The sequence below is a fragment of the Gossypium hirsutum genome, chromosome A11 (genome assembly GCF_007990345.1).
Source record: "Gossypium hirsutum isolate 1008001.06 chromosome A11, Gossypium_hirsutum_v2.1, whole genome shotgun sequence".
NCBI classification, from domain to species: Eukaryota; Viridiplantae; Streptophyta; class Magnoliopsida; order Malvales; family Malvaceae; genus Gossypium; species Gossypium hirsutum.
In genome coordinates this window covers 108,203,159-108,225,773 of record NC_053434.1, presented here as the reverse complement: position 1 = coordinate 108,225,773, position 22,615 = coordinate 108,203,159, and the positions used below count along the sequence as shown (strand labels likewise).

Genomic DNA, 22,615 nt, shown 5'->3' with positions numbered 1-22,615 from the left:
GTTTTACTTTTCTGTAAAATGACTTACAGGAAAATATTTTCTGGTGTTTGATTGAATCTGTGTAAAATATTTTCTGCTGTTTGACAGATTTCCTGAAAATATTTTCCGGAAAAGTTGTTTTTTACATATATTAATATATTAATAAATTTTTATATTTTAAATTATTTTTACATATATTGCAATGATTTATTTATAATAATACTCAATAATAAGCTATAATATTGATCGTTATAAATTGGAAAAATATTATCCACAATGAGTACTAGTAAGAATATTGAATAATTATAAATTGCTTTGAAACCATAATGAGTACTAAAAATAATATTATCCAAATACATAATTAGTAGTACACCACATAGTAACAACATTGTCGAAGTGCATAATATTACACCACATAAAAGTATCAATATCTTCAATCCTGAGAAAATTTTTGAAGCCAAATTTTTCTATGCTTCTTACTTTTAACTAAAAACATTTTGGCCTCTGATTCATGACTCCCTAGATAATCACACACAGAACACAAGAAGTCATCATCAAATCCTTCTTCCTCCATCGACATCACAAGAAGCATGAACTCCACTCCAAATGCTGCCTTACTACTACTTTTACCACTTATTATTTCAAGCAGAAGCACCCCAAAGCTGTACACATCTGCCTTCTTGGTTAGTTGTCCTAAAAGCGCATACTCTAGTGCCAAATATCCACTAGACAAAATACAATATCATAACTGAGATGCAAATAGAAACACAATGATTAAGCAAAGGTAAAGAACAAAACACAATCGCCAGTGGATGACTCCTTTAAAAGTCCTTAAAAAACATCAATGAAATATTGAAATAGTTAAACAGCCTAGGCAGCTGACTAAGGATGAGATGCAATGAAAATGATGCTTACAATGCTCCTGCTACTCGAGTACTGACATGAGTGACATTGTCCGGGAAAAGCTTAGCTAGCCCGAAATCCCCAATTTTAGGATGAAAATTTCCATCCAGGAGTATATTACTAGCTTTAATATCCCTGTGGAAAATATGCGGTACAGCTTCATAGTGAAGAAACGCAATAGCAGAAGTTGTACCTAAGCAAACAACAGCTCTTGTTGGCCAATCCAAAGCAATATGTTTACTTCTTGAACCTGAAATTAGGATTTCTGGACATCAGTATACCTCAATTAGAATTAGGAGTTCAATGAGCTTGGACTGATGTATTTACCAAGTAAAACACTGGCAAGGCTGTTATTCTCCAGATATTCGTAGACCAAGGCCCGATGGCTGTCTTCAACACAATAACCGATTAGTTCAACAAGGTTGGTGTGTCGTATGTTTGATATCATATTGATCTCTATCAGGAATTCATTAGATCCTTGCTTAGACTCTGTAAACAGTTTCTTGATGGCTACTTGAGTATCATCCCTCAAAACTCCCTGCAAACAATAACAGTAAAATTTTGTTAGTGTTTCCCAACTAATTCTAAAGTTGATAGACACTAGTATAGGCGTGCCATATGAAAACCAGAAAACCTGCTCTCTCCCTCGCACACACACACACAAAAGCAGACATATACATAATACATGCCAAAGAGCCCAGAAGACATGGATGCTCTGTTCCAAAAGAACGGTCGGAGAGCTTTCATTACCCTGTAGACAACTCCGAAACCACCTGCACCGATTCTGTTTGATGGATGGAAATCTGATGTCGCTGATCTCAATGAATTGTAAGTAAAAAGCTTTACATTCTCGTTGGTGAACTCTGGCCATGCACAGATATAACAAATATGGAATCGAATGAGATCACAAAATTATAAGAGAAATAGTTGATAATACCATGTGTCTGAAACAGAAACAAAACAAGGAACCGTTTGAGATAAATACTTAGGAATGGTTACATTACTGAAAATGTTTTGAAGCTACATACTGGACAGAAGATGTTTTGAATTGACTACCAATGACCCGACACGGATTTTGGTGTTTTAATATGGTTTTGAGGGTGAGAATCGACATTTTGAAGTAGCTTTTTATAGTCTCCTAGTTGAGAACTTATGACAAACACATAACAGGCAAGAATAGCGAAAGCTGAAATCAAAGGAATTTGATTTCAGAGACTGGTACTCGTTGCCAAGAATAGCAAAAAATCAAGTAATTCGTAAGAAACAAACAAAGAGAATATTTTCATACTTAATTAAGATTGAGATATAAAGATTGGTTGGAGGAGTATGTAGCGATACAAATATAGTGCTAACGTCCGAAATGATGAAACAGAAGAGTAAGAAAATTAGGTAAGGTTTATCGATTTCACTTACAAACTGCAGGAAATGATGAAACAAAAAGGATTGAAGAAAGGTAAGAAAATGGAGAGGAAGTGCTAGAAATCAGTGGAATGGGAGGAATTGGAAAGAGTTTTCATTATTAAAATACAGAGAAAATTCAAAATCTTTCCAACTCCTCCATTCCAAAAATTTCCAGAAACAGTCTCTCATTTTCCTCCTTCACAACAGTCTAAAAAATTACAAGCCACAGAAAATGTGTAGAAATGAAAGTGGAAATAGAAAACATACCTTTCTAAAGAAAGTCTGCAAAGAAAATTTTGAAGCTGAGGCGATGAGAGTGTAGAGAAGGGAATGGAAAATGTCTTACGGTAGGAAAATCGGTAAGACGTTTTCCAAAACTAAGGAAGTGATTTTACCCGTGTTTGTAAAAGGTTTTCCTTGTGGAATTCATTTTCCACCAAACAAACGCCGGAAAATTCGGAAAATAATTTTCGGAAAACCAAATCCCACAATCAAACAGACCCTTAATCATAATTAGATGATTAGATCTATTTAAGGATTGGAATATCCATCCAAGTTCAAATGCCTGCTCAAAATTTGAGAGAATTTGGATAAAAATATTAAACACGAACAATAAACTTGGAAAAAAATTAGGCCCCTCTAAAATATGGGTCGGGCTCAAACTTAAGCATCCAAAGCCTTAGGCTAGCTTGACTTAACCAATTTTCAAATTTTGCGATATGTTATATTATTGCATCCATATACATTATGAAAGTTATTTAATATCATAATGTAAACATTAAAAAAAGGTTAAATTATCTATAAATAAAACTTTAACAAATGAAAATATATATAATTCTTTAATGTTATATTAAAAGATATAAATATCTTGTTAAAAGCTTAAAATGGACTTGGATTATCTAATAACAAATATAGACGAAATTGGACAAGATTTTAACCCATATTTGAATTAGGTTGAGCTTGAGCAAATAGGGGTGAGCGTTCGATTGAATCGAGTGAAAAAATTTCGAGTTAATCAAGTTCAAGAATCCTATTTTATCATCCTAACTCAAATTGAAATTTTTTCAAATCGAGTCAAGTGAAATAAAATTCGAGTCATGTTGAATAGAGTGAAATTGTTTGAGTTAAATTAAAAAAATAAACATGTCACATAAAAATTTTGTTACAGTATAACTAATTCCATATTTGAGTACATAAATTTGAAACCACATATATTTGAAAAAAATTTCGAAGAAAAATAATAAAAAAATATAAGACACTTGAGTATGATAAATTTGAATCATTAATAGGTCCTAAAATTATTGTTTTAGAAAAATTTTAAAATTTTAACTTTTTTATATTTTTTTGAATTTTTTTAAATTTTTTTAAAAAATTAAAAATATGAATTTTGAATTTTTTATAAATATTTTTAATTTTAAAAATTATTTTGAATCTTGTAAATTTATTTTGAATTTATTTTGTAATTTTTGTTGCTAAAGAGATCAATTTGCTTTTTTTCAAAGTTGACAAGGACTAAAAGGGTATTTACACCAATCTGTTATTCGAATTATTCGAATTATCCAAATTATTCGAATTGTAAAATTTAACTCAACTTGAATTCGGAACTCGAATAATTCGATTCAATTAACTAGAAATTTAATTAATTAATTATTTTTTCGAATCGAATCAAGTTGTGCTTACTTCTATAAGTAAATATAAAATATATTAATATTATACAGTCCGTTTTGATCCATGATCAGCTTTACTTGCAATATAGTTTACCTTAAAAAAAAATTTATTATAATTGAGTGTAGTGGTTAGAGTTACTTAGAATTGAACTCAAACTTATAACCTAATAGTGAATTTTAACTTAAATTCTTTACGACGCTTTATTAGTAAATGAAGTATACTTTGATTTCCAAATTGTCAAGAATTTTTTAGTCAGAAGTATTCTCTAATCGTGACAGTGTGTTACCTCTACAAGTCAACACAGTGGAGGAGCTGACAATGGCTGTGGTGGAGCCCTCCCCCTCACCAAAGGCAGTGGCGGATGGCGGTGGAAATGGTTGTTGATATAGGGCTCAAAATGATGATGCAATCTATTCATGGAAGAAACAGCTGTGCTTTCATTCATTATTTTATGGCATCTCCTCCTCGTCTGTCAACTGCATAGACACTCAATACCACGCAAAATCCGGTCCAATCCTATGTTCCACTAAACTCTTTAACCTTGCAACTTCAACCACCACCACTGATTCACCCTTGGACGTGTATCATTTGGTCAAGCTCGTGTTTCACCAACCCACTATAATAAGTGTCTTTCCTTTTGAATGTCAGGAAAATACAAGTTAATTGGCAAAGCTTCTTAGTAGTGTAAATACTTGACTTTATAATTTTACGCGTTGGGGGAGGCGACCTTGATCTTGACTCTGATTTCTTAACCAAAATTTGGGTCACAATCTTATATAAATATATGGATGATTCAGGAATTCAATGACTTCAATTAAAGAAGTTAATAATTTTGTTCCAAATGGCGACCATCTCATATTTTGTTACTCTCATGTTGATATTCCGGGGACTAATTTCAATTTTCTCAAGTAATATTCCCATGGTTGAGGCTTCCAGAGGTTTATCTAATTTTGAGAACCTTAGTGTGTCTACTTATCCTCCTTCGGAAACTTCAAAGAGGAATCGGTCGACACCACCAAGCCCAAGACCCAACAATCCATCTCAAGATAGGCTAGACAATCGAGGTCGCCTTGCCGGTAAACACCGTGATTGATCTTATATTTTACAGCCCTGTTCAATATGTACTACTATGCATCTCAACGTGATTTTGTTGTTTTCTGAAACAAAAAGAGATTATACTGAAATCATGTTTTACCCAGAAAAACAATAGGGTAATCAGAAGTTGTATTTTATTAACCGTATGAAATGGTTTTTACATCCAAAGCAATTACAATTACAAACCACTCAAGGTACTTCTCATTGTTTGAAGGAAAGCTAGTTTCTCTGTCGCACGAATATCATCTGGACAAGGTGATTCGATGACGCTTGTTAGCAAACTAAACTAAAATCACCCCACTTTTTAGTAAACTTAAATTAAAACTAAAACTAAAACTAAAACCATCACAGCTAGGGTTAGAGCAAGAACAATCAAAATTAGAAAACCACTTGAATCGAGTTAATTGAATAGTTTATAAAATACAAGTTAAAAAAATTGTGATTGTCCGAAATTGAATCGAATTTTATTTTTATTTAATATGTAATTTAATTCAATTTTTATGATATAAAAATAAATAATTTATATTTAAAATAGTGAAAATAATTTTAAAAATTTTGAAAAATTAATTTTTAGTAATATTTATGAATACAACTTTAAAAATTCTTTAAATAATATTCAAAAACCATACAACAAATCTCATTTTGTTAAAAATAAAATTTATAAATTAAAAATTGAAATTTAATATAAAAAAAGAACAACCATTCAAAGAAAATCCAAAATACTCTACCAAACTGATATCATCCCTAATCACAACTTTCTAAGAAAGTATAGTGGATTTTTATTAACTTGCATACTTTTACTCAATGGTGGCTAGGAGATTTTTTTTTTTCCTGGGAAATACTTCAAAAGTTTTTCCCAAGAAACCAATCAAGCCTTTGCACAAAAAGTAACCCAATTAAACCTTCAAATTTGAAATTTGCATCAATTAAGTTCTTTTACCAATAAAAACAGTCATTGATTGATAATACGCTAACGTGATCGTTAATATTTAAATTACTACAATATTATAAAGTTTTAAAAAACTATGAAAAACTTTTAAAATATTAAAAATTTAAAAATTATAAAAAATAAAAAATTTTACTAAATTATAATAAAAATTCAAAATATTATAAAAACTTACAAATTTTATTATCATAAAAATATAAAAAGTTGAAAAGGAATAAAAATTTAAATTTTTTTTCTGTAGACCAAAAATAAGTCCTAGTTACAAGCTAAATTTTCACAAACTAATTAAAAACAAAAGCACAATGTGAGGCTCAAACGCACCACTATATGATCAAGAACCTTGTGCTCTTAAACAAATTTATTACTATGCAATTTTTTTTCCATTTCTTGAATGAAAAATATATCATTTTAATTGCTATTTTAATTTTATAAGATGATTTAAAGATTTTAAAATTCAACTCTGCCAACACAAACCCTACGAGACCTAGGCATACGAAAAACGTAACTCATGAATGACAGCCTCCCCTGCAAACAAGCTTGACGTATACTCACACAACCCCACTTCCTAGCACAATCTATGTTACTCAATAAATACTGCACTGCCCAAGACTTCCTATCTGTGCAAGCACGCTCTACAGATTCCTGGACTTGGAAAAGCATCCTAAAAGGGCAGGATATATGCATCCAAGGATCGGACATTCAAATTTGGAACGAGAAGAGGGTATCAATCATTGGGAACAATCTAGCGCTACATAGACAACCACCGACGAGCACACTAGGTACACTAGCCTCATAACTGTGGGACACTCACCACATATGAGAATGGATTGGGAATTACTGGAACTAAGAACTCAACTTCCGTGGATTCACAATAGCTCCAAGACCAAGATAGATAAGTTTGGAAATTCAACTTTTCTGGTCAATTCTCGATTAAGGCTGCAATCACTTTCTACTAGACCAAGGTCAGGTGAGAATCACCAACAATGCATATAGCATCAATTGAAAGGCTCTTTGGAGAATTCAGCTTCCCCCAAAGATCCTTATGTTTCTTTTGAAAGATCTACCACAATAATCTCCCTCTACGAAAGGCCCTTTGTGATCACCGCATAATCAGAGAATTTCATTGCCCATTATGCGAAAACGACGATGAATCACTAGATTATTTATTTAGGACATGCCTCTTTACCAATGAAACAAAAATATGGATTATTCCTTTTATAGGAACCAAAAATTCAACCCTCCCCACTATTAGATATCATTGAAATCATCTACAATTTGTGGATGATTATTGACCTGTACAATAATAAATTTATTTAGCATACGGGTTAGAACAAGATGTTTTTAATCCTCATAGTCGGCTTTCTAATATTCTATGAAAATCCAACCTATACCAATTTACAACCATACTTTTAGGGGTTTTTTTTTCCAAAAAAAAAAATTGGGTTACTATTTTTTATTTTTTTGAAATTCTTATATTTTTTAAACTTCTTAATTTTTTATAATTTCGAATAAATTTTTTGAAAATTTATAATATTTTAGTAATATTTTTATTTTTTTGAAATTTTTATAATTTTTCTAATTCATTGTTACAATTTTTAATAGAATATTTATTTTTGCAACAACTTTTTGACTTTTACAGTATTTTTGTGATATTAAATTATATATATTTCAAATTTTGAAAATTTTATTTTTTGTTGATTTAACAATGCCGTGAGTTTGGATGGGCGGTGCGTTTACTTGCGGTTAGTGTAAAAACAGTGGTGGCGGTGTGATTAGATACTGTAGCGATACTGTAGCGTGAGATAAAAAATAAGCTAAACGCACCGCACCGCACACAATCGCCCATCCAAACCCACCCCTAGACTGCCATGTCAACATTATAACAATTGAGTCAATTGCTGTTAATGGCCATTTCAATAAAATAATTATCAATGATCGTTTTTGCTTGTCAAAAGTCTTGATTCATATAATTTTAAATTGATAGCACAATTGAGTGGAAAGCCTGATTATTATTATTTTTATTTGAAAAGTTGTAGGTTTTTTAATTCATTTTTACTAAATTTAAAAGTGGTTAAAAATTAATGTTTTGTTTAGTTCACATATTTATTATTGGAAAAATTTTTACTATAATAAAATTTCTGATTGAGTTAATCACTCATCAATTCGATGTCAACTCAATTTAAAAATTATTATAAACTCAATCTTTTTATAAAGTAAGTTATATTATTATGAATGAATTTTACCTTTTTATATTTTTTAAATTAATAAAATTTACACATAATAAAATTTGAACAAAAAACATTAAAATTTCAATCTTTCAATTTTACCATTTTAATTAAAGCATTATTTATTTTTTATATAAACTTTTAAGTTATATAAGTATTTTTTTTATCCATATCGTGGGTATGTTATAGTCTAGTATCTTTTGAGACATTTAGAAAATATATTATGTTTTTTAATGAAAATGTATGAAAATAAATATTTTACCACTAACAAGTGTTAGATGCAATGACAAGACACTTCATATTCCAAAAAAAGAATATAAATTCGAAACTTAAAGATAATATTATGGAACAACTCTAAACATGAATTAGAAACCAGACGTGAAAGATACCTAAAATAAATAAATATATGTCACCATTTCACTTGTAACTCCATTTCACCTAGATAAAGACCTTAAAACTAAAGTCCTTTAACAAGGCCGATTATACGCTTTTCATGACCCATCATAGCTCAACGATTCTGGCCCAAAGAAAGTATCTATTGTCTCCTCCGCTTCAAAGAAAGTTTGCAATTTGGTAATCCCTACTAGTCTCTACTCTCTAGTTATAAATGATTCCTCCATTCTTCAAAAAGGCCCATTCCCAACCCAACGTACTCAAACGACTTTCAAATCCATTAAAACATGTCATTTTCCACCTTTTCATTCACCAAACATCCATTACGCAAAGCTATTCAAACATGCTTTTAATTTGGCTAAGTGGCATTACTTTCTTAAAACTAGCTTTTTCCCTCCATTTTGGCCTTTTGTCCTTTTCTTACGTGCGCATGAACCTGAACTTTATACTAATCAGCTGCCTTTGGTCTCGGTCAAAATACATGAAGCATTCATGGGGTATCTTCTCTCTTTTTATTTTTCATAAGCCTCTTGTGAATAACGAGTTCAACTTGGACCAGATCATTGCTGAACCATACTCTTAATATAGCCACATAAGAACAAGAGAAGATTGACCATTAAATTTAGTTAATGATTGATCTTAAAGAAATCCTGGAAAATAAATGATAGCTTGATCATATAGGAGAATTGGGGATAAATTCAAATACACGTGGTTCTCCCCTTTTGTGTTTGTTGGCTATATTAACTAACCAATTCCTTGCTAGTTTTTCTTTTTGACTCTCCTTCCAAGCACTTGAAAGTAATCTTTTTACTAGTAATATGATCAACTTTATAAATTACCTATAACCAAAGTGTCTTAATAATAGCTATTAGAGTGACAATTTTTTTTGAATAATTTCATTATAGGTTCTGATCATATCTACTCTTTTTTATATAATGTCTAGAACTACCTATAGCTCTTTCCCAACCCATAATTAGAAGGATAATGTGCTTCAATGCACTCGAATCCACATTCTCCTGTATTGACAACAATGTTCTCCTCCCTAACCCATAATTAGAAGGATAATGTGCTTCAACGCACTCGAATTCACGTTCTCCTATATTAATAACAATGTTCATGCCAATCAAACTAAGACTCAATCGGATAAATATTGACGATTTTGATTTGTAACTATTAATGGGATTTGTAATTTTTGGATAAAACTTATCTACTACTTTATCCCTCTTTAAAAGGGGTTGATTCTATCATGCATCAATTTAAGTAAGACCTAGTGCACTTTCATCCTTTGATCATTTTGTGTGGTCTTTGATAGTCTTTAAACACTCTTCAATAGGGGTTAGTTAATCGAATGATTTCACATTAACTATACAAGATTAAAGGTGTAATAACTCACCACCTAACTAACCACAACCTTACTCTTGAAGCCAAGGTGGTAGGTTCTTCGCTCAATGGGCCATGACAGGCTCCAAACCCTCCATGAAAGCCTCTACTTTCCGTAAAAAAAAAGCATAAGATTATTCACCATAAAAGAATATAAATATTAAATTTATATAACAATTTTGGTTTAATATATGATTTGATATATGAATTTTATTTTGGTGTAATTGTAAACATAAAACTATAATTGCCATTCATATATGTAAATGAAATTCTGATTTTGATTTAATTGAATACGTTCAAAGAAATGAATACACACATTTATTTTCATATTGGATTAATATAATTATTTGTGTATGCAATATATCAATATAAAATTGTGTTAATTCTATAATATTATATTAGCGATTTGTAAAAATTATATTAAACTAAAATTTTATGTATAAAATCACACGAAATTAAAATTACATAACAATAATTATTGTTTACGTGAGAATATCTAAAAGCATTGGGATGAATCACGAGTCAACCAGTTGTGCAGTAATTGTTAAATGTTGTCCCTTCTTGTATTAATTTCTTCCATCTTCTGGTTCCAAGTAAGTTATGACTGGATTAATATATGCAAAAACCATATATTTTGTTTGAAGGAGGCTGATTTTCAATTTATGAGATCTCAATATGATTTCAATGTCATCTTATATTTTATAAGATTTTAAGATTCAAAATGCATATATCAATGATTTTTGGGACTAAATTGTGGGGACTTGTGGAGCAATATCTTATATCTATATTTTAATTAATGCATATTGTTGGGTTGGTATAGGAAAAAGAAATTGACAATAATTTATATATATATGGATGATTAATATGGTCTTCAAAATTAGCCAGACAAATCCAATCAGTTATAAATTTAAGTACAGTTTCTAATTGCAAAGGCTCAACAACTGTGAAAATAATTGTCATCATCATGTTCCAGCTTAATGGAAACTGAAAACGATGGTACCATATAATGATATTGTCCACTAGCCCAAGTTGACATATAAAAAATACCTCTCTATATCCAACAAAAGACATTAATCCTTCTTGCATTTACAAAAAGCCAAAATCAAGAAAAAATTCTCATTCCTCGATATCTAAACAGGAAAAAGGATTAACTGACTGATACAATTATTATTATTTTTTAATTATGAATTAATCAAAGTTATTCTAAAGTAATTTACCAAATATTAGAACTCTCGGAGATGGTAAGAAGTTCCTCCAAGTATTCAATACCTAAATCCTCCAACACTACTACATTTTCCGTATTGTTAATTTCCTTTTCTTTCTTGGCCCTCTTCATCATCATGGACGACCCCTTCTTGGTTTTCAAGGAGTATCTTTTCTTCATGGTTAAAACAGGTGAGCAACCTTGTTCAAACCCATAGTTCATTTCTCGAAGTGATTCGTAGACTTTGTCCATTGGGAAATTGAGAATAGCCATGGAACCTCTCATTGCCAATGCAGCTTGGTCATAAGCTAAAGCAGCAGCCTCAGCTGTATCAAAGGTTCCAAGCCAAACCCTAACACCATTCCTTGTGGAATCCCTTATTTCAGCTGCATATTTCCCCCATGGTCTTCTCCTAACTCCTCTATAAGAAGCCTCCCTGGTAGACGATTCCTCTTCATTTGCTTTCGAGCTTACTTCATGATCATCTCTAGAGCTTGCCGGAGCTTGGTTTAGCAGTCCTAAAAGAAGCATCTCCTGAGAGTCGTTTTCATTGAAAGGAAGAGCTTGGTTATGGGGGTAATTGAATGAGTCTAGTGAAATATAGGAAGAAGATGATTCAGGAGAGAAATGAGAATATGGGTATTGGAAATATGAAGAATCCATTTATGCAACTCTTTGTATTTGGTTATATTTGGTGGTCATAGGAGAAACATTTCAAAGCTTGAGAGATACCTTATATAGGCAGATGAAGGGTGAAAAAGTGGTAAAATACATGAATATACAAAAGGTTTCAAACCAACATTATTGGGTCGTTAATCGGACCCTCAAATGAGGAAGCTACACGTGAGTCAAAGCACCAAAAGGGGCCATGGCGGCCAGGTCAGAGCAATTTTTTTTTTCAGTATCTTTCGTCAGCTTGATGATTTCATTAGTAGCTAAGGGCTAAAGGGGACTTTTGCCCACTTGATACTAGAAGCTAGCAAAGGCAAGACAATGGTGGGATTGCATGTTAATTACTTCATCTAAATGCCTATATAGTCCAGTGTTAATAGTTTTTGCGATGGTTCTGGAAGATACAGATGATAAGTCTGAATGTAGAACGACTGAAAAATGTCAAATCAAAATTGAGAATTTTCACAATTCAAGTTTGATTTTCTTTTTTTTTGGATAATTAAATACAATTTATTCACCAAAAAGCATACCAACTTTGTCTTACCATTAGACTGAATCTACCTCAATTAAAAATCTCATTTTAATAACCATGAATCTTAACTTCACCTTTTCCATTGTGGATTAGCCTCATCTATGTGGTCTCAAAAGCATTACAATTCCAAACTTTAAATAATACCCATGATTGAAAAGCTGAACTTTTTTTAAGTTATTTTATAAGCTTTTTTACTAAAAAAAAAAAACTTTTGCACCACCATATTGCACGAGTGGGGGTGATTTAGACAGAAATACAAAACTAAAGAAGTGGTCAACAAGAAAATTGTTGTCTGGTCAAATTAATTTCCATTCAACATTTTGGTAACCCTACTTGATTTGTTTCAAACTCAAGCATTTACATTAAAAGTTGGTAAAGTCTTGTAATCATATGACAAACAAGAATATTGTCCAAGTTCATCTTCTTAGCTAAAACAACAAGTGGGCATGAATTCTAATTTGTAAGGGACATCTAAATACTGAAGTGGCCTAGAGATTTCGAGGGTTTGAACAAGTGTTAAAGGTACCCCAACAAGAAAAACAGTGAAAAAGTTCAATTGAAGAGCTCCAATAAATAATATATTATTTTCCATAAATTATTGCCCATGCTTTTTAATTAATATTGTTTTGGGAATGTGCATGAACCTCATGTCTTTTCTTTTTTTTGTATTTTAAATTTGAAATTAAAGTTATTAAGCTTGTCGTCAAAAACCTATCTCCCCATTCAATAATTACATGAAAATTTCATACTAAAGTACAAATTAATTAAATATGAAAACTGACCGATTGTTGCCTCACATACTAGCAAGGAGCAACTTGGTTCTTTTGTGAGATGCATTTCCTAGGCGGCCTGGCCAAGTATACACTGTATATTTTACGATTAGGTAATTCTTTTATACAAATATTAACTTTATAAGAAGGGTGTATACTTATTTTATATATTTTATTTTAATTAAGTTTTATATTCATATTTCAATTTCTTAAATTTGTTTGTAAAATCTAAAGATTTCATTATGGTGATTATTTTTCACTTAATTTAGAATAATACTAATAAAAGAACTTCCAATTTTATGTTTCATATATTTTTCTAGTAACTTTTTCACTAACTATTTTTTTAATTCTACTTGTAAAATTTAATAACTTTAAAATATTTGCGTTGTAATTATGTTTCACTTAATTTTAATAAAAATAAGATCAAATAATAATACTAATAAAATTCCCTTTTATTATAATGAAATAAAATTTTGTTTTTAATTTGTATTTAAATATAAGTTCTTGAATTTGATTGGACTCAAATAATTTTGTAATCTTTAATTTATATTTAGATTACTATTTTTTTATTTAAAATGAATATTGAAGATTAAGAGTTTATTTAGATATGATAAAAATATAATATTTATTTAAAAAGTTCAACAACTTATTTAATATTTAACATGAAAATATTTTTGAAGTAAAAACTTTTCATTGCATAAATTAACCAAAATAAGTTGGAAATGATGCAATTAGTCTTATTCAACACAAAAAAATAAAATGAATTAATTATGGTCTAAATTTAAAGTAGCGCCTTTTTGAGGGAGAGAGAGAGATTCTTTTAATGTCTTGACATTTTGACCATACTTGATCCCATAATAAATTTTCAACCAAAATAACTAATTATATTTTATATGAAGGATAATGATAATTATTTTAGAATAAAATTTATTTTATTTTGGTCATTCTATTTTTTTCCATTTAGTTATTCAATTAAAATAATTATGCAAAATAACACTTTCGTTATATTTTTTGTTTTTCACTTAACGGATTGCCTAGTTAGCCATCCACGTAAATTTTTTTCTCAGTTTAGCTTTGCTCTGTTCCCCTTGAATCTCTACACGGCTTCATCATAGGCTCTAGCATCAGCTTTAGCTATATAAAATTTACTAAGGCAAATTGTCGCTACTTTTTTGCCGCACATTTACCCGTGACCTTTACCTAACCCCTTAATCACCTTATTAGCTCGCTAGTTTCTTCATTGGGCATTGCCAACACTATTGCTGCTTTATGTGAAGTCTCCATTGATAGGGTTGTCGCCTTTGCAATTTTTTCAGTTACTGTTAAAAAAATAAATTGATAGACTGAATAAATCAAATTGTTAAAGCTAATTGCTTTGTTGTAGCTTTGAGCTTTTACATATTCCTCCAAAGCTGCTCTAATGGAAACTTATTGAATTATACACAATTTTACAGTATTGCGATTTGCTTGGATTGCATCGTGCTAGTCTCAGGACATTACCGGTTATGTAATTTATATTTAATAAAAAGGGCTTTTATAGAAAATAATAATAGATACGAGAAGTTTCAGGAGATGATGAATGGGCGTGAGAGCTTCTTTGAGCCAAATGAGTAGTAATGTCTTCTTCATGGCCTCTTTTTTTTTTTTTAATCTTGCATGGAGTAGGATCAAAACTTGAACCAATTTGTGTATGCCCTAAACAGGTGGCGTCCAAGTTAGAAGGGTAACAGTCCTCGCCCAATCTGATCGTCGGATTCAAGTTGTAGAATTCTACATTTGTTTCCAAAGCAATTGTAGCCCATTAAACAATATTTAATCACTCTTACACGTAAATAAGTATCAATCACATTCAAATTATATTATACAATCATTTCTGGGTCTTATATGAGTTTACGGAAACTCTTTTACTAACCCGAGCATGAAACATGACCAGATTGTATAGTGAAAATTTTTGGACCAACATCACGACTTCATCATTTCCACATCGTGACATCGCCAACACAGTAAGTCACGTTGCAACTTCATGTAATTCGACATCGCAATGTCACTTATTGTCAGTCGACGTCACAACGAGAAATGCCGGTTGTCGAGATGTGGCCCCTACTTTTGGCAAAATGCACATTTTGGTATAAATTTAACTTGTTGGAAAAACATCTAGTTCAATAACGATGTTCTTGCATATCCGAAAAATAAAATCTTGAAAGCTAACTCGGTTTGTGATATTTATAGCAATAAACCCTAGATCGAATTCGCACATGTGTTTTTAGTTACACAGATCCTTATCGTTCCCCGACTTTCAACCAAGTGATCTTTTCCACTATTTTTGTACCACAAATTGCTTCAAGTATAGGCTCAAACGAATTGAATCAAACACAAAAACTGAAATAGTTTTCTTTTCTTAAATCTGAAAACGAAAATCTCTTATCAAATAGAAACTGGCAGAATCATTATTCTGGAAAATATATTTAATTCTTAAAAAATAAAAATCTCTCTATTTTTGGGTAAAATAACAATATTTGAAAGTTATCTTTATAGCTCTATCGATGTAATCTATTTATAGGGAGAGAACGTAGTACCCTTGTTGAATTGTAGAAGTTTATTTCAACTAGAAAAACGAACTTCTATTCTAACTAAAAGTATAAGTGGGAGCAACCCTAACTATTTTTATTAGGGTTTGTTGTCCATCATTTTTTACATAAAGGGCTTTCGGGTCTCTTCCATATAAGGTCCAAATACAAGTACTTTTTGAGCTTTTTACTCAATACTTTATAATTCGATCTAACCCAATATTTGTTTTTCTGTTTTCCAAAATAAACTTCAATATATTTCTAATTAAATAAGTTTCCTTAACCCAATTCTAATTCCGTTAAAATCATGACGACTTTATCGTAAAAGAACCTATGAGAAAATATATTTAGTATTTCCACAATTAACGGTTCACTATGACCAAATAATTTATTTTCATTTTCAAACTTTAAAAAACATAAATTCATTTTTAGGTTATTTTTTATTTTTATTTTGGAGAAAGCCACATTTATTTCCAAATGATTACATTTCTCCATTTTCATGTGAGGACAATATACAAAGTATTAATGTAATTCATGAATAACTTTATTATTAAATGTGCTCAAAAAAATTACAAGTGTACAAAACGAAAATACTACACTTAGGGAATCATATCCAATAGTCCCCCACTTGTCCTACTTAAGTAGATAGTCATGTTTCGTATTCCTATGCCATTTATATGTTTCCTTAAGAGCTTTCAAGCTAGTGGAGTCTAGGAAAAAAAAAATCCCTAGGGTTTATCCTTAGATGCGGTCTATGACTGCATCCACTATTCCGTCAAACACTATCGTTTCCTTATACTTTATATCAATGTGTTTTGTCCTTATGTGGTTTTTTTGGGGTTTAGCTATGTTCGCACTGTTATAGTGCCATAAATTTTCCATACCTCATATCCGACCCTTGTAATGCTCGGTTTGTGTAAGTGTACATAGTCATGATCAAGTAATAAAGTAAGTAAAAAAGTTATCGTCTCCAGAGGGACTATGTAAAATTATAAGTTAACAATTTGGTAATAAAAACACAATACTATTAAGATGTTTGATGATTAAACTAAATGTATGATGATCCCTAATGCAATTTAATCTAGATGCAAAGTATGAAATGGGTTTAGCAGCAAAAACACAAAATTCAACAATCAATAACATGAATAGGCTAGGATAATTAATTATATCTTTCAACTTAGTTCATTCTTCTCATGTTTAATAATGTTCGGAAAATATTCTATGGCAACTTGATCTTTCATGAGTTTAGAAACCAAATTAAGTCCTTTTGGAATCTTTTACTTAGTAAAACATGCATTTTACTAACCATATTAAACTAAGAGTTTCTTAGAATTCATGTGAAGTAACAGAGACGAGTCAAGTTTGAAACAATATTAATCACATAAATCTAAAAACTATACAAGATAATAGAACTCGTCAAAGTTATTATGAACCTTTAATTTAGTCGGGTTAAGATCTAAATTAAGTATGCACTTTTCAATTATTTTATCCATTAGCTATCATTTGGTCAGGATCGCTCAACTAATTCAAATGCATCCAATCATGTATGAATGTAATACATACTTGAGTTTAATTGAAAACATGAATAATTGAGGCACAAACACTATAAACATGATTTAAACAAACTTCATTGAATTAATGCAATTATCCTAGCTAAACAAATTTAAGCTACCATTGTTGATGACAAGATAATAAAGCACATGCAAACATGATTAAAATTAAATAACAAGTAAAAGGCATAATAAACTCTATTTGAGTCGGTAATATCACGAACTCCGATTGAAGATGTTTTCCTCTGATCATTGTGTTGCTCCTTTGCTAATGGCTCCTCATAGTGGCCGACCAAGAGATAACCTTATCAAGACTTTGCTAGCTAAAAATGAAAGGAAATATGGGATGCTAGGTGTTGAAAGAAGAAAGGAAATGAGAGAATAGGAGAATGAATAGATGAGTAAGGAATGGAGAGATGAGGGAGGAGGGATAAAGTAAGAGTGAAGTGGTGTTTATACTTGAGGTTGGTGGTTGAATTTACTAAAACTAGCATTAAAGATCCCTTGGTTTTCTCCCATTAATGGCCGACCATAACAAGTGGAAATGAGGGTGAGTTGGTTGCTTAATTCAAGCATGGAATCATGCTTAATTTAGGCATGGGTTGGATGGTTTCTTAAACAAACTTCATGTCCTGATTTTTAATGATTTTTCAAATGTAGGGACCTCCAAATAATTGTCCCAAAAGTTAATTTTTAGCTGCCCAAATGTCTTTGCCGATTTGGCCTCTCTTCTCCTTGGTTAGACGGTTTCATAACCCATTAAGCTTGCAGACTTGTCCATCATGTATTGTGTTTTTTTACCAGGTCAAAATAACATCTTAGTGACCCTTTTAGCATGATTTTCCAGTCCAACATAGGCAATAAATAGCTCATGTTCATGCAACTTTATAATAAGCTCTTTATTAAATCATCTTCATGGTCCCACTTCACAATTAAATATAACACATTAATAAATAACATGAAATAATTTAATTTATGCACAAAATTCATATAATAAAGCACAAATTTGCATATTTTATAAATTCATGTCCATTATCAAGATTTAAGCAAAATTCACTAAATAAATTGACAAATACTCGGGATTAGTATTACTTTTAAGTAAAAAGGTGGTAAATTTTACTAGAAAAAAAACCTATATGATTTATAGTTTATAGACTCCTAAACTTAATCCATTGCTCATCCTGAGTAATGTAAAGCAAAAATTCAGATAGAGCATTCTTGTAATCAGTTTAAATAAAATTATTAAGTAGCATCAACTTTTACACATAAGCGTACATCAACAAAATCATGCTCACAAACCCTTTTTATTGATAAGTCGCTCATATGCAAACATTATTTCAAAACTTTATTCTAAGTGCAGAAAAATGCTAGCATAAGTCATAGGGTGCATGCTTTTCAAGATTTTACATATCATTCACCATTCAATCAAAGTCTCTTTAACAATTAAACAAAACAATCACAAGGTTTAATTAACGGTCCTATATGTTGAACTTAGCAATTCCTCTCCACTAATGTAGTCGACGCAATTATTCAAATAAATTGGTCTTTTATAATGTTGTAATGGGGCTAAGCTCAATGTAGGATAAAAGAGAAGTGAATTTTTAGGTTCAGTAATCTTAACCTTAGCTTTGCCTTGGCTATTTTCGAGGTACATCCTTCTTACTAACAGGTTTTACCACCACAAACTTAATTTGAAGCTTTATTCCCAACAAAATTTCTCAATGTCTTGAGTATTTATTTTGCTCTTTTTTTATTTAACGAAGAACATGCACATCTTTTTGAATTTTTCCTTGATCTCTTCTTACCAAGACAAGTATAGTTAAGATAGGTGCAAAAATAAGATAAAATTTAAAAAGATGGTAGCATGGCTTAAGATGTAGATACATATCAAAAATAGGCTCAAAGGCTCAATTTAAGGTTACAATGGTCAAATTCATATGGTAGGCTTGAAAGGCTCAAACGGTCCAAAGAAAATGTGCCTAAATCAAGTTTAGATTCTTATGCCTCCTAGGATTTCGCTTCAAGAAAGTTACTAAGTCAATTCTAAAGACTTAAACCTTCATGGATGTCTATCTATAAGGAAATTCAATTTTCATGATAAAAGGCTACATAAGACCAAAGAACATAAAATCATTCTATCACTCAAGATAGCATAAAAAGACTCAGATAAAATCAAAAAAACATACTTGCATTTGAGCTAACTTATGAACAAAAATTTTCTCTGAACATCATTTTATTTTAGTATACTTATGTGTAATCATTGAAACATACTTAAGAAAAAAAATTTAAAATTCATGTTACTACTACTCTAAATAAATTTCATGCTAATATTACCCTACCCCCACCTTTAAAAAGAACAATGTCCTCATTGTGTAAGCAAAGTAATGAATGAGAACTTAACACCAGGTAGGATAGCAAGAAAGAGAGGTGAGTCATAAATACTGCTTAAGTACCAAGTCTTTCTCAACTATCCAATCCTAGACATATTCATTCACATTACCACACTACTTAGCTTGTTACTAGAGAATAGGCTTTATTTTATTCATGCTTGCAATTTTTTTATTGTGCGAAAGCAAAATACTAATTATGAAAGTAAATAACTAAAACTACTAAGAAAAAATTTTTCCCCCTTGTTAATTTGATCCATCCTCTAAGTCTTTCTCCTTTTCATTCTAAGTTGCACTTGATCCCACAAGCTCTTCTTGCCATGTCTCAAAAATCTAATTTTGAAACTCAAGAAAAAAAAGTGTTAGAGACATTCTTAAAAGTATTTCGAATTGAATCATCTCTAATTTTTGCATATTTCTAATAGACTTGTTGTTGGTTACATGAATTTCAACATATCCATCATAGTTGAAAATTTTGATTTCTTCATAGTGTTTGAAGAAGTAGGCATTGGCATGGTCAACTTAGGACTAAAACTCGACTCCACTGGTTCAGCAATATTAGGCTCCACCCTCGGTTCAGGGTTTGGTTCCTCTTTAGTTTTTGCCTCTTATGTTTCATTAACTGAGTTAGCTTCTGGTTCAGATTTGGTTGATGACTCATCAGTCTCTGGTTCGTTTGGCTCGAATTGGTTCAAAGTCCAACATTTTCCACTAACCCCTCAAGATCATGTCTTGTGATGCAACCTTGAACATAATGACCCTTCAGGTTTGCTTTTGTTTTAACTTGGGCCCTGAAGCAAAGTAAAGTAATCAATGATGGGAAGTAGACACTTCTTGCCCTCTTTTAAGCACAATCTTGATTTTTTTTAAGAATAATTTTCCTAACATTGATAGACTTTTCTGTCATAATTGCATACAACAACATTCGTTCTATCAAGATGGTGGAACTATGTGAGATAGGCATGAAGCTATATCGAATAAAATAGAACCATACCTTAGCCACTAGATTTAAATATTCCCTTCTGCAAGAATGAATGCCGTGCTTCTTTATTAACTATTAGGATCCCAAATTTGTGACAACATTAAGTACTTGTTGAAGAAAATCCCAATTGATATTTATCATCATGGCAAAGTACTCATGTTCTTCAACATCAGGTATGTTAAACAAATCATTAATGGATGTAAAAGTAAGAGGTACCTTCTTTTTACTAACAAGAACTTCATTAAGCTCCTATGACCTCAAATCTATAAAAATTACAAGAAAATGACTAAATTTTTCTAACCAAATAGTGGTCGAAAGCTTCACAAGCTTGGGAGAGTTTTTCTTAGGCTAGAAAATTGGTGGACAGTTAAGGAAGAAGGAAAATAGTCACTTTGTCCACTAACTTTCGTTTTATACCATGATTATTTACTAATAAGTCTAGCTTAATTAAGTTAACCATACTTTAATTAACATAATTAAGCTTTTAATTAACAATAGTGGAATATGTTATCATATTTCACTAAATCATATTGAAAAATGGTTAGTTTACCAATTTGAACCTTTGGTTAATTGCAATTTAAATCCCTAAGTCTTTGGCCAATTAAAAACTTATAACAGTTAAACTTTTACAGGTTAGTCCCTGTATCTAAATTAACTATTTAATTAGCAAAATTGATGGACCAAAGATTGATATAATTTTATATTAACCTAGTAAATATTTGTATTTGATATTTACAAACTCGATTTACAAAAATGGGATTCTAAAACTACCTTTTATGTACCACTGAAAATCAGGTTGTTACACCAAGCAACAACAAATCTTTGGCTAAAGACAACATGAGTCAAGGAAGATACTATTGTAGACATCTTGATTGCTTGATAAATTCTATAACGACATAAATTTTTGATAGTGTAGGAAAATGCGGTTTCGGAACTCAATTCTGTAAATTGAGTCAGTGATATTAAGAATAGAATGATTTATGTAGTATGAAAAAATAACGGTTAAGTAATTAAATAGGGAAAATCATTAATTTAAATTTCAAGGGCTAAATTGTAAAATTTCAATCGCTATAGATTTTAAATTTAAAAAATGCATAAGGACCCAATTAGCAATCAACCAAAGGACCAAATGGTTATTTAACCATTAATGTGAAATGAATTAGTGGACTTTGATGTACACGTACTTGCTTTTAATTAATTAAGGTTAATTATTAAGTAAGCATGATTAATAGTTAATAATCTAAGTTAATTAAGCTTAATTACACCACCACTATTAAGTATTTATAGAAAATGTTAGAGGAAAAGATAAAGTATTCATCTTTCTTTTCTTCATTGTTGTTGTCCAAGTGAAGAAGAAAGGAGGAAAACTTTCATTTTTTATTTGTTTACAAACCGGTCCAAAAGCTTAAGGGAAACATATTTTTTTTTGAAATTTTTATGTTTTCATGATATCTAAGCTTGATTAAGTTTACCCATGTCTTAGATTTCTCAATTTTTAAATATCTATCAAGTTACCATTAAAGGGTATTTAATGAAACTAAACTTAATTTGGACGAGAAATTGAAGTATGAGTTTTGAGCATGTTAGGACTAAGTTAGTAAGTAGTGAAAATTGAAGGAATTGATTAGAAATTTCACTAGGCTTGATAGTTAGTTTTGTGACATTAGGGACTAAATTGAATAAAATAAAATTTGTTAATAAATTATACTATAGATTAAAAGTATAAAGTTCCTAATAAAAGGATATGAAGTTGGATTTTGATCCAATGTTAAATATCGAAAAAATATGAGTATTTCATATATAATGACTAAAATGAATAAAATGCAAATTATGTTTGATTATATGTTTTTCATATGATTGAGTGGGAACTAATACCATTTTTATAATTGAATTATTGAGCATAGCTAAAGACATTTTTGGGTCATCCTAAGAGAAAGGAAATGTGAGATTCGTAGACGAAT

At 30.6% G+C, this 22,615-nt stretch overlaps 2 protein-coding genes across 2 annotated transcripts; both read right to left on the bottom strand.

The window, feature by feature from the left end:
• Positions 1–211: 211 nt before the first annotated feature.
• On the bottom strand, positions 212–9,728 carry LOC121210047 (putative serine/threonine-protein kinase). The gene is made up of 5 exons (XM_041082123.1): positions 9,560–9,728; positions 1,633–1,745; positions 1,210–1,420; positions 895–1,132; positions 212–704 (listed from the first exon to the last, which is right to left on the bottom strand). Exons 1-5 carry the CDS (start codon positions 9,726–9,728, stop codon positions 413–415), a joined length of 1,023 nt encoding a protein of 340 aa, XP_040938057.1. The 3' UTR covers positions 212–412.
• Positions 9,729–10,931: 1,203 nt separating this feature from the next.
• On the bottom strand, positions 10,932–11,925 carry LOC107904633 (ethylene-response factor C3). Its single transcript, XM_016831070.2, has one exon. It carries the CDS (start codon positions 11,855–11,857, stop codon positions 11,204–11,206), a length of 654 nt encoding a protein of 217 aa, XP_016686559.1. The 5' UTR covers positions 11,858–11,925; the 3' UTR covers positions 10,932–11,203.
• Positions 11,926–22,615: the final 10,690 nt, after the last annotated feature.